The 13,895-nt window shown below is 36.3% G+C and overlaps 1 protein-coding gene and 1 long non-coding RNA gene across 2 annotated transcripts in view; one reads left to right on the top strand and one right to left on the bottom strand.

The window, feature by feature from the left end:
• IL33 (interleukin 33) overlaps positions 1-8,047 on the top strand; it is a 32,265-nt gene extending 24,218 nt beyond the window's left edge. Inside the window, exons 4-9 of the mRNA XM_010993418.3 lie at positions 2,576-2,701; positions 3,257-3,400; positions 4,528-4,635; positions 5,197-5,247; positions 6,124-6,221; positions 7,582-8,047. Coding sequence (XP_010991720.1) covers positions 2,576-2,701; positions 3,257-3,400; positions 4,528-4,635; positions 5,197-5,247; positions 6,124-6,221; positions 7,582-7,788 — 734 coding nt within the window. The 3' untranslated portion in view covers positions 7,789-8,047. The remainder of the gene's footprint in view (positions 1-2,575; positions 2,702-3,256; positions 3,401-4,527; positions 4,636-5,196; positions 5,248-6,123; positions 6,222-7,581) is intronic.
• Positions 8,048-12,313: 4,266 nt separating this feature from the next.
• The window catches only part of LOC135322342 (uncharacterized), a 94,656-nt gene continuing 93,074 nt past the window's right edge, over positions 12,314-13,895 (bottom strand). Inside the window, exon 4 of the long non-coding RNA XR_010382870.1 lies at positions 12,314-12,458. This is a non-coding gene — a long non-coding RNA (uncharacterized LOC135322342). The remainder of the gene's footprint in view (positions 12,459-13,895) is intronic.

Raw genomic sequence — 13,895 nt, 5'->3', positions numbered from 1 at the left:
TGACCCTAGCGGAGCACTCTCTTCTAGAGTTCCCATGGCCATGTCGGCTTTATGCTTTCATCTCAACCCTCACACCACAGTTTCAGCTGCCCTGAACACCAAAGTATACCTCTTCCAAATTCTCCCAATCCAAAGTAGTTTAAATACTTCAAACATAGTCAACCCCCAATGAATTACACCCACTGACTGTCCCACTAGATTCTAGCCCCTACAATCATATCTTTACCCTCTAATTCTCTTCTTTTACATCCGCAATATTTCCTCAATATTTTGACCTTCAATCTAACTACCTAAGACCCATATCCTGCTCCCCACAGAGTTCACTCTCAATATTAGACATACCTGTCATGTCACCACGGGATGCTACACATAAAGATAAGCACATAAGGAATGACATGCATAGAGTACCATCTGAAGAGATACTGTGATACCATACAGTGTACACCCTGACAGTTGGGCTTTGTTTCTCTTTTTTGTAATACAACTGCCTTACTTTAGCTTTGACTGATGAGGCATCCACGTCAAAGACGGCTATCTCAAACACAACACTAGGTAAAGAGCCAGAGATCTTGGGTGATTTCCATAATTGGCTGTTTGGGCCACTTACTTTTTTCTCTTCTCATGCTTTAAATTCCTGCTTTTATGTTTTAAATTCACCAATAAATAGTGAGCTCTCAGTATCCTAGGCTTCCACTCTCAACCTCAATAAAGGAGAACCCCAGGCCCATGCACTCTCTCTACCTGTGGCCTCTCTGTGTGATCCCAGTATGTGGTATAATTTCCAGGCCTGATCATTATTAAACCTTTATTTCTTCATTTACCTCATAGTTATTGCTGAAGGGCATGCAATCATAATAAGAACCACAAGGGCCAGTCCAAACACAACACTGGTAATTGAAAGGCTAAGACCAGCACACAATATACAATTAATAATGAGCTGTATTAAATTAGTTGTCAGGAAACCAAGTTCAATGTTGGTTCTGGCACAGCTCTGTAAATTACTTTGTAACTGAAAAGCACTATATAAATATGAAATATCATAGCTGATATTTCTGAATTGTGAAGAAATATTAGAGGGTTCCAGGGTGGATGAATATGATTAAATAGCCTTAGCCTGTTCAAACAGCTGAAGATACTTAAAGTAGACACCCATCTGAATTGTAGGCAAGATATAGATAATTCAAAATAGTAGGTAACAAAAGTTGATTCCATTTAACTTTGAAAAGCATAACAGGAAGGCAAATCTTCTGGAGAATAAAAAAAGATCACAAAATGAATCTCAGTCACAAGAAATTATTTTCATTTTCTGAATTACTGTGAATAATTGGCATTTGGCTATAATGTATAAATTGCTTGATAATTCATTTACTATACTATTGAAAACTGAGATCCTATGACTCAAGTGTTACAACTTTCTTTTCTATTAGACTCTGAAAAGCTTTTTATGATTTCCAAGTGGCAAATTTAATTTTTTATTTGGCTAAACAAAATAAGAATTAGTGAATAATTTATTTTTTTACTTCAAAAGATTTAATTTCAATTTGCATTTTGTTAGTCCCTAAAATTCTTAGATGGAAGTAGATAGAAGAGTAGGTTTGATACTAGTCACAACTTCTCACCAGACCTGTAACCTTGGGCAAGTGTCATGACCACTAAGGACTTCAAATCACCATCTATAAAATAAGGAGAATAATCCCTACCTTACAATATTATTTGTGAAGGGTTAAATGAAACAGCATGTAAAATTACCAGCACAGTGCTTGACCCACTGTACACACTAATATTTGACAAGTGAGCGAAGAATACTCACTCGAGAAAAGATAGTCTCTTCAATAAATGGTGCTGGGAAAACTGGATAATCACACGTAAAACAATGAAATCTGACCCCTATCTACACCATTCACAAAAATTAACTCACAATGGATTAAAGACTTAAATTTAAGACTTGAAACCATAAAACTCTTAGAAGAAAACAAAGACAAGAAGCTCCTTGACATAGGTCAGCTACTTTTAATATTAGTGACCTTTATAGACTATAGCCATCCCTCCAAAATTATTAAAAGTATATCCTAGATAAGTAGAAAAGATCATAGATTTCATATGACCATAAGAGTGCTCCCTCAGTTAGGCAAAGATATACACTGAATGTAGATCCATACTCCTCTACATCAATTTTGAAACCAAAATTTTTTTCTAAAGACCTAGTTTTTCATAATTCGTTTGACAGCAAAGTATGACCTGAGCTCATTTGACAGTTAAATCCCAACCTGAACCAACATGAGGTCTTTATGTATTTCACTTTATATAAATTTTCCTATGTTTCACTACAAAAATTATTAGTTTTTATGAGGTTCTACCCTAGTTCCTGCTGGGTGTGCTAGTTATATAAAATATACGTTCTACATGATAATCTTAAGATCTAAAATACTCTGAATTTTGAAATACAACTGGCCCCAAGGTGTCTGATGAGATACTGTGGGCCTGTAGTTGCTTTCCTGGTCTGCCATACTCAGGGTTTGTAAAAGGATAAAGACAGTTGGAATGAAACAGTATCATAATTTTTTCAATTGCTTAGAATCCCGACAGAAAGCTGAAGAAGTTTGCCAGATGTACTTTATGCAGCTACGTTCTGGCCTTATCATAGAAAAGAAGGCCTATTACTTCAGGAAAAAAACTACCAAACGGCATTCACCAAGAAAAGGTAAGGAGAAACTGTATTTCCCAGTAATTTTTCAACATAGTGATGGGCATCTATTTATCTTCACTTACCACATCAGGATACGTGATTTTTTTCCCTCACCCAAATTTCTTCTGGAAAAGAGTAAGGATGATGAACTATTTAGCCATTCTCAAAAGGGCATATAAAGAGTTTTTAGTAGCATGGGAGAAATAGTTGTGTTATAATATTAAGTGAAAACAGAGGATAACAAATTACAAATACATTGATAATATTCTTCAAGTTATTTTTCTTTCACTTAAAGGAAGTAAACTAAAATGTTACAGTGGTTGCCTTTTAAGGGTTGAGACCATGGGTGACGAGTTTTATTCTGCCTAGATTCCAGTGGGTGTGCCCTATTGAGATATAAATACGTAGGAGGTATTGATCCCTTCAGTCCATGAGGTGGCTGAAGCCCTGGGGTCAGTCATCACAGTCAGCAAACAGCCTTGACTTGAAATCCTCAAAGGGGAGATGGATGAGGGATCTGCACAGAGTAAGGCCTGAGAGTCCACTCCTATCTCTACCCTTGTCTTGCAGCTGGAAAGTACGACAAGCAACATCTGGTACTGGCTGTCAGTCAGCAACACCTGGAACACCATGAACGGTCTGTGGAGAGCTTCACCTTTGATAACTCTGTGGTCCAGAAACATACTACACCAACTGATTTTCCAAGTATCAAAGGCAAGACTGGTCACAGGGGTGGTGTGAGGGTGAGGAGGGAGATAAAACACAGAACTCTGGCAAGTGCTGCTCCAGGAAGCAGCCCCAATTCTACAATTTCATGTATATCAGAAACTTCTGTCCATACCTAGTAGTATCCAAACTAGGTACAGAATAGTTGTTCTAACAATGTATATGAATTCTATAGTTAGCACCCCATTATTATTTTGAAATGCTTGCTGTAGACTGGAATCTCATACACATTATTCCTCAGAAAAATATATTACCCATTGGGGTAAAAAGACAAATTATCTCCCCAAACTTCAACATTTTGACAGTGAAAGTAAATGAGAGTTATTATATTTTTAAAACACAATTTCAACTCAAACATTTTAAACAGTTGTTAAAATGGTTTTAAATTGTATCATCTACTTGTGCAAATAAATTTAATATTTAATATTCTCCTTAATATTTTATATTTTTCTTAGCATAACTCTATACTATTAGGAAAATAAAAATATTTTTCTCCAGGACCCATATATACAGTCCCTAAATTTGCTCCAGTTTACCCCAGCATGCTGTAGAAATATTATCATTTTCTATGTGTACTAGTATATTAAAAAAAATTGAGGGTACTGCTTTAAGTGTCTCTGTTATTAGCCAGAGGACAGAATGAGGCTCACATCTGCATTCTCCAGGACTGTTAGAAGTCTCTGAGTAACTCCACACTTTACAGAGGGATATTCACTTATCCATGTCTATCAAAATATAGTTTCTTCTTGCCCATAGTTCCCTAGACCATGGGGAGCCAGGAAGCGGAGGTTTCCTCAGGCAATATCTACCACTTTTCCATCTTCTTTCTCCACACCAGATCCTCCCATAAGCACATTAACATGGCTTCCCATGGCCTTCATGCAGAAGACTAGCACCTTTCCCATTCATGTGGCACACTTCAGCCTTTGAGCTATGTTAAGCTTGTGCCAAAGGCTTTCATTAACCCAACAGTGACGGACAAAATGCAGCTCAAATTGAGAAACAAACAAACAAATAAACAACACGTTGAGAAGGGTTTTTTTTAATTTCTGGAAGATTGTTCATGGAAACAAGTTTTTTGAACTTCCTAAAGACAAGATTTTTACTTGTTACAGAACATTCTGCTTCCCTGAGTACATACAACGATCAATTCATTACTTTTGTCTTTGAAGATGGAAGTTATGAGATTTATATTGAAGACTTGGGAAAAGACCAAGAGAAAGGTAGAATATTTCTTTTTGTCTACAATGATATAATGATAACTAGTATAGTTAAAAAATAAATTGACCAAACCATAAACAATAGATTAACTCAGACATGGCAAATAGATTTTAGGCTGTATGTTAACTCCAATGCATTGGCAGTTGATGCTTAAATATCACTGTATTGAGGAGGATTCAGAAGCTTAGTTAGGGTTTATCAGGGAAGAATGATGATATTGGGAAGTGGTATCTGTTGTGAAATATGGAAGAAAGTATCATACATATTTACTGTCGGTACATTACCTACTAGATCTTTCCAGCCTTATCAATATCACCGAAGTACAACTTCTAGTAGAAGAATATACCAATGCTATGAAAAATATTTCAAATATTTTAATATCAACATTGTTGGAGAATTTCTCAGAGCATATTTAGATATTTTTAAAACTTTTCTCAAAACCACAAAAGGTTTGCTTTTATTGATATATAATAAAAATATATTTTCTGATGTGTTTTGACCATTTGATAAACCATTTGATAAAACTGTATCTCACCAAAGGGATTTTATGCATTCTCTTTCAGACAAGGTGTTCCTCCGTTACTATGATTCCCAATGCCCCTCAAGTGCAACAGGTAATTTGGAAGGCTAGATAGTTCTGGTGCTTGAATTCTTAAATGTAAGGTAAAGACAAATCAAAAAAATGCTCCAAAGGTAAAGAAAGCAGTCTCAGAAGGTTCTCTCCCACCCAAGGTCATGATAAAAATCTTAGATTTTAGATTCTAAAAGGACTTACTCTATCTCATCCATTTCATACTTTATTAGCATAAAGATCTGGCTACATTTAACAGAGATTCAGAATAATGGTGGCTTAAGTTACAGAAGCCTTTCTGTCTTAGAAGGGCTGGAATGGCAGTTCTGTTTAACAAGTTGCCCAGAGACCCAGCTCCTTTCCTCTTTGTGGCTCTGCCAAAATCCATGTGGTTCAAGATTCCTTGCCACCACGACAATATCCAATCAGCAGGACAGAAGAAGTTAGATGCATGAACTCTCTTTCCCTTTAAGGACACAACCTGGAAGTTGCAGCTGACACTTCTAGTCACCTCACGTTGATCAGAACTTAGACATATTGCTACACTTAGCTATAAGTCAGGCTGAGAAATGTTTTATTATTACACAAAAAGAGGAGTTGGAAACTGAGGGATAACTATCAGCGGCTTTCTATGCAGATGGGGAAGCTGATACCCAGAGAAATACTCATTAGATCACAATTCTACAATTAGAAAGCTTATAAGAAAACTAACTGCTCTCCTAAGGAAACTGAGAGTTACCCTCTATTGTTCAATGACTCTTTAAGTTTCTTTTGGGTATAAATATTTCTAAGAGCTGTGCTGGTGAATAAAGCAGTTATTTTACATGACATCTTAGACTCTTTTACTAGTGGTTAAATCCATTTAAATTAAAATGAGTTACAATTCTTAACTTTATAATTTGCATGTTTTAATTGCAAGATGGTGGTGTTGATCATCGGAAATTAATGGTAAACCTGAGCCCCACAAAAGACAAAGACTTTTTGCTGCATGCCAACAGTAAGGAGCACTCCGTGGAGGTAATAGAAATATGCACCTAACTGTCACGATTGACTTCACCCATTTGTGCAGATTTGGGTGTTTGGGGTATTTTGAAGAAGTTTTGCTTGTGCTATTGTACATAAAACAAAATCAGTTACTATTAATAGCCTGCTTCTGGAATAGGGAAGGAGGGGAATGGGTGTATAGACTTGCTACTTAAAGTCTGGTCTCTGACAGCAGTACAGCATCACCAGGAAGCTTGTTAGAAATGTAGACTTTCAGGCTCTCTCACAACTGAATCAGAATCAGCATTTTACCAGATCTCCAGGAAATACATATGCACACTAAAGTCTGAGAAGCACTGCTATATAGAACGATCTCAAATCCTTCCTATTTGGCTTTAGGAACTACTATGTTCTTCCAGGAAGTATTTCCTTGTAAAATATCACTTTCTTAAGCAAATGTAAAAATAATTTTACACTCTGAGACTGCTAAAGAGAGGGCCAAACATTTCCATATGACAAGATTTATAGATAGCATAACAACCTACATTCTAATCATTGGATTCACTGCACTTCTTCAGTTAGTAAACAGCAGTATTATATTGGTCATGATAAAGAATTATAAACTTCTTAAGGAACAAATAAGCCAGAGGTGGAGATAAAGAAGAAAACATGAGAGCATAATATAGAAGATAAATTATATAAATACACAAATTATAAATCTAATATAGTCATGTAAGATATTAACTAACACTGGATAGTAATCAGCATGTCCCTTAACAAAAGATTCCTAAGTGTATATGTCTTTGGCATAGATAACTAACTTGATAATAAGAGCTGACCCCTACTGAGCTCTACTATATACCAAACAGTGTGCTAAATGTTTTACAAGTACTATCTCATTTAATTCTCATAGTAACTCTCTTATGAAGTTACTGCATTGAGTAGGTTTGCCATGTGACAAGCCATTACCAACTCTTAAAAATGATAATAATTTATATCACTCTATATCTGTCAGTAAGTTGGGGGTTGACTGACTTAGAAAAATGGCTAGCCTGAAAAATTGAGGCTTGAGAGGTAAAGCAAAATTCCCAGGTGTCAGAGAGAGTACATGGCAAAAAAGAAGTACAAATCCAGAACTACTGCATCTAGTTCCAGTCATTCTAAGCCATAATGTGTCCCAAAATAAACCATCAGTGAATCAAATCAAATCCCCCAACTTTGACCCTCTACTCACTTCCTTCTTCCCTACCTCCCATCTCTTACTCTGTAAGCAGGCTTACTAGAAACATTAAGTTATGAATAATTATTCTCCTTTTGTTTCCAACATGAGGATGTAAAGTTAACTTTGGACTTTGCACTCACATATTGGTTGCTTTTTCTCTTGTTTCCTCAGCTACAAAAATGTGAAAACTCTTTGCCAGACCAGGCCTTCTTTGTCCTTCATGAGCAGTCCTCCAAATGTGTTTCATTTGAATGTAAGAGCAATCCTGGAGTGTTTCTAGGAGTAAAGGATAACCACCTAGCTCTAATTAAACGAGGCGAACACCCCGAGGATTCAAATAGAGAGAATACCACATTTAAGCTCTCAAACTTAATGTGATGGAAAGCTGTTGATCTTGGGTTGAGTAGCCCAAATAGTTACCATTGAAGAAGGGATGAGAGGTAAACAAAGAAACAGATAACATTTAAGGGAAATGGAATGTTTAGTATGCTGTGGAATGTTTTCCTTATTATGTATAAAAATATTTTTTGTAATCCATCAGTTCTGTTTTTATTTTCCTCTGTATCACTACATACATACTTGTATTGGTATATTAAATAGCATATTGGTAAATAAACATGCCAACATTCTGAAGAGATACAGCCTGACCTTTACTTTTTTCTACTTTCAATCCAGAAAGAACTTTGTATTTAGAGCTGAGGCCTCTGGCCTCTGGGGAGAAGCAAGGGCCTTATCCTCAGTTGCACACTAGACAGGGATCCATTTTGAAGAGCTACATAGGGACATAATTTTCCCCAGTTCCAAACAATAGCCTCAAACACTAGAGCCACTAATAAAAAGACAACTGGGAACTACAGAGACTGACCATGTCACAACTGGAATAAAACACCAAGTTTGTTTGCAGATATCCTAAACAAATGATATACTTTAAATGATTATTAAGTAACCAAATATATCTATTATATTGTTTATATTTTTGAATAAACTGTATTTTTCAAAAGTATGTGAGATCACAATGATTTTATCGTAAAATGACCCAATATTGTGAAATCTTAAGTGAAAGTAAGCATACCCCAACCCATGAATGTTGATAAATAGGGTAGGTCATTTGTCTAATATTTTTGGTGATTCAAAACTAATCAAGATTTTTCAGGGAAGGGATTGTGTCTTTTTTACCTTTGTACTCCCAGTGCCCATGATGGTGGCCAGCACAAAGGAGGTATTTAGTGACTTTTACCCAAGATCAAACAGCCAACATGTAATAGTATCAGAAATTTAACCTGAGATTTCTGACTCTTTATTTAGATATCTTTCAACCTGGTTATCTTACTTTACTTTAATTTTCCTTTTTCAAAATAAATACTTTTCACCATCACCATAGTCAGTATTATTCAATTGTGTGGTGGCTTTTTGTCACTTACTTGCATGTGTTTTGATAGTCCATAACACACATTATTGGAAAAAATTTGCCCATTTCACTGTATCAAAAATGACAATTATTGATAATGACAAAACTTACTTTCCCTCATTTTATTTATATTTTTCTACATTTTATGTATTTATTGGATACCTTGAAATATTGTCAAGAAAATTTTATTTGAATGAGTAAAGTGACTTAAAATTGGAAAAGAAAACTAAGTAAGAGTTGAAATTCAGGGAATTTGGGAAAGAAAATTGCTAATTTAATTAGGTTGCAATAGGAGGGAGGGTATAGCTCAAGTGGTAAAGTGCATGCTCAGCATGCACAAGGTCCTGGGTTCAATCCCCAGTACTGCCATTAAACAAATAATTAAATAAGTAGATCTAATTACCTAACCACCCTCCCAAAAAAAAACTAAAAAAATTTTTTTAAAAAATTAGACTGCAACAGCTTGATTAAAGCCTAAAAGGATTAATTCACAACCTCCATGTCTGCAGAACAAAACAATCCAAAAAAAAAGACACACACACAATTTCAGTTTCTGTGCCTCATGCTGAGAAACTACATGTATTGAATAGAGAAATCTTAAGCTGGGATACTCCAGGGGTGGTTGGGACAGACTTGTCCTAAAGCTCCTTGACCTTATACTATCACCTCTGCAGCCCAGAAATCTCATCTTCTAGCAGATACTCCTTAAATACATTCCTTGTATACTGGATATATCAATTAGCTACTTCCTGTTGAGGTGCCAAGATGATGAAAACACTTGTCCAAGTTCAATTACAGTCCTTAACCCAGAGGACACTTCCATAAAGAGAACACATGAGTCACTGCTTAGCATATTAAGAACATAGGCTTAGTTTACTGTTTACTAGCTATGTGACTTCAGCAAATTATATAACCTCTCTCAAACTCGGTTGATCCTCTGCAAAATGAGGAGATACCAAATATTTTAGTTGTTTACTTAATATCTATCACCACCATGCCTATTTCCTCACTGACAGAACTTCATTTTGTACTGGGCAGCAATATACCCAACTGAAAATACACTCCTTTCCAGACTCCTACACAGTAATGTGGTAACCATTCGATACTGTTTTGGACAATAAAATATAGACAGTATAATGGTTTGAAAAACACTTTTTTAAAGGGGACATATTCAGCTGGCATGTCCTTTTTCAGTCTTTCACTCTCTCCACTTCTTTCCACCTAGACCATAAATATGAGGCAAACACAGAGCAGAAAACTTCTGACCATGAGGCACTAACCAAGGGAACAAAGGCTTACATATTAAAAATGGCAGGAGGGAAAGATGAAAGAACCCTGGCGTAGAGAACAATATGGGTGTTCTGTCAAATTTCCTCAGATTCCTTTACATGGGATTTTTTTTATAACATTTCTGTGTGTACTGTACACCACACCACCAACCACCACCACCACTGCCACCTTCTGTGTGCTTTCAATATCCAGCACTTGCAGTTCTTCTTATAAGGACTGCCCTGATAGTACTGGTGCTGCTTTGCTTTCTTGCACAGAGAGGTGAAAGTTTCTGTGAGTTTGCATTCCTTTCACCAGCCTCACAAGACTTTTGGAAGTCTACCTCCCTTATTTTGGGTGAAACATCTGTGTCTTAAATTTCACTCAAAAGTTCCCCTGGAGGGTGCATGCAAAAGCTACCCTCTGCTGGACTTCAGCATGAGATCATATTCTTGCTTAGAATCCTGTCCATCCCTGCCCTGCCCAACTCCCTTAGCAGTCTTTCCTGGGGATATTTCCTTTGTAAAGCACATGCTCACAAATCCCTTAATCAGGGTCTGCTTTTTGAGAACCTAATGTAAGACACCAACTCACATGTGACTTTCTGCTGCCAGTGGGGCTTAACTCCAGGAGCCCTGAAACTGAGGGAAACAGAGACTTCATTCTCTTGGGAAGTATACACAGAATCCTGTATGTGCCAGGTCCAAGGGCAGAGGCACTGATTTCATAGGAACCTGGGTCAGACCTGCCTGCTGGTTTTGGAATGTCTCCTGCGGACGTGGGGGACAGCTGTGGCTCACCCAGGGGACATAAAAGCTTGTGGCAGACATTCCAGGAGTGTCCATCTACATGAGCTTTCCTGGAGGCTGACATCTCGATTGGATCATTAGCACCAAGACCTAGCCCCACCCAACAGCCTGTAGGGAAGCCTCAGGACAAACAACATACTGGGTGGGAATACAGCGCCATGAGCAGACTTCCTAAGCTGCAAATACCTCTAGATACAGCCCCACCCATCAGAGGTCCAGCACCAAGCTTCATCAAGCAGTGGGCAGGTACCAGCTCCCCCTGACAGGAAACCTGCATAAGCCTCTAGTCCAGCCTCATCCACCAGGGGGAGACACCAGAAAGAAAACAACAATCCCAAAGCCTGTGGAAGGAATCCACGAACACAGACCAGATTCTACACTGGGATGGGCTGGACCCTGGCTCTTGGGTGACAACAGAGGTGTGTACTGCTGGGACATACAGTAGTCTCCCACAGAGGGCCACCTCTCCAAGGTCGAGAAACATAACCAACCTACCTGAAAATACAAATAGAAAGATAGACAATATGAGGGGGCAGAGGAATATCTCCCAGGCTAAGGCGTAAGACAAAACCTCAGAAGAAGAAATAAGTGATGAGGAAGATAGGCAATTTATCTGAGAAAAAGTTTAAAGTAACGATGGCAAAGATGTTCAGAGAACTCAAGACGAGTATAGATGCACAGAGAAGTTTTTAGTGAAGAGTTGGAAAATATAAAGAATACCCAAACAGAGTTGAAGAATAAAATCACTGAAATGAATAACACACTAGACAGAACCAAGAATAGACTAAATGAGGCAAAGAACAGATCAATGAGCTAGAAAACAGATTAGTGGAAATCACTACTGCAGAACAGAAACATGATGAAGGACATAGACCAAAGCAAACTTACAGATAACATCATAATTAATGGGAAAGACTGAATAGAAAAAGACTGATTAAGACCAAGAACAATAAAATGATGTCCACCTACCACTTCTTTTTGTTTTCTTTTTCTCTCACCACTTCTATCAAATATCTTACTGGAGATTCTAGTCATTGCAATAAGGCAAGACAAAGAAATAAATAATCCAAATTGGAAGAGAAAAAGCAAAACTATCTTTACTTAAAAAACAACATGATCATCTATGTAGAAAATCTGATGTAATTTACAAAGAAGCTAACAGAAGTAAAAATTGAGTTTAACAATGATCCAAGGTATTAAGAGATCAATACACAAAAATCAATTTTATTTCTGTATAATGTCAAAAGACAACTGGAAATTGAATTTTTTAAAAATACCATTTATAATACAATTAAGAATTTAAAAACACTTAGGGATAAATTTGACAATGATGTGCAAGACTTGTTCATTGAAAACTACCAAGAAAACATGAAAGAAATTAAATAACACCGAAACAAATGGAGAAACATACCTTGTTCATGCATCAGAAGATCCAATATGTTTAAGATGTCCCTTCTCCTGAAGTTTGATATATAGATTTGATGCAATCCCAATCAAAATCCCAATCTGATTTTAAACTTTATGTAGAAATGTAGAGGATCTATAGAACTGCCAAAACAATTCTGAAAAAGAAGAACAACAATAGAGGTCTCTACTATTTGCTCTCAAGACTTATTATAAAGCTGCATTTATGTAGACAGTATGGTATTTCTATAAAGATAGACAAATTTGTCAGTGGAACAGCATAGAGAGTTCAAAAATAGACTCAACCATATATACACAAACCTGTAGCTAGACTTACCAAGAAAAAAAGAGAGGGCTCAAATAAAATAAAATTAGAAATGAAAGAGAAATTACAATGGATACCACAGACATACAAAGGATTATAAGAGACTACTATGAACAGCAATATGCCAATAAATTGAACCTAGAAGAAATGAGTAAATTCTTAGGATCATACAACTTTCTAAAACTAAACCATGAAGAAATGAAAAATCTGAATAGATTGATCACTAGTGAGGAGACTGAAACAGTAATCAAAAACCTCCCAAAAAACAAAACTCCAGGACCAGACAGCTTCACTGGTGACTTCTACCAATCACTTAAAGAAGATTTAATACTTATCCTTCTCCAACTCTTTCAAAAAATTTAAGAGGAGGGAACGCTTTCTAACACATTGCACAAGGCCAACATTATTCTGATATCAAAACCAGACAAGGAGAACACCCAAAAAAGAAAATTACAGGCCAATATCTCTGATGAACATAGATGCAAAAGTCCTTGATAAAATATTAGCCAACCAAATATGACAATACATTAAAAGGATCATAAGTCATGATCAAGGGGAATTTATTCCAGGAATGCAAGAATGGTTCAGTATTCAAAAAATCAATCAATGTGATATACCACATTAACAAAATGAATCATAATAACCATGTGATCATATACAATGAAATATCACTTAGCCATAAAAAAGAATGAAGTTCTGCCATTTGCAAGAACTTGCACGGACCTAGAGGGTGTTATGCTCAGTGAAATAAGTCAGACAGAGAAAGACAAATAATGTATATTATCACTTATATGTGGAATCTGAAAAATAAAACCAATGAAACAGAATCAGACTCACAGATATAAAAAACAAACTAGTAGATTCCTGTGGGAGATGAAAGGGGGAACAGCAAGATAGGGATGTAGTATTAACAGATACAAACTACTATGTATAAAATAGATAAGCAACAAGGATGTGTTATACAGGACAGAGAAATATAGCCATTATTTTATAATAACTTTAAATGGAGTATAATCGATAAAAAGATTGAATCACTATGCTGTATACCTGAAATTCATACACTATTGTAAATCAACTGTACTTCAATTAAAAAATCATATAATCATCTCAATAGATGCAGAGAAAGCATTTAACAAGATTCAACATCCATTTATGATTAAACTCTCAATAAAATGGTTATAGAAGGAATATACCTCAACATAATAAAGGCCATATATGACAAACCCACAGCTAACTAACATTATACTCAATGGTGAAAAACTAAAAGCTA

The sequence above is a fragment of the Camelus dromedarius genome, chromosome 10 (assembly GCF_036321535.1).
Source record: "Camelus dromedarius isolate mCamDro1 chromosome 10, mCamDro1.pat, whole genome shotgun sequence".
NCBI classification, from domain to species: Eukaryota; Metazoa; Chordata; class Mammalia; order Artiodactyla; family Camelidae; genus Camelus; species Camelus dromedarius.
Note: the sequence above shows the minus strand (reverse complement) of the source record. Positions and strands in the feature narration are given on the sequence as shown.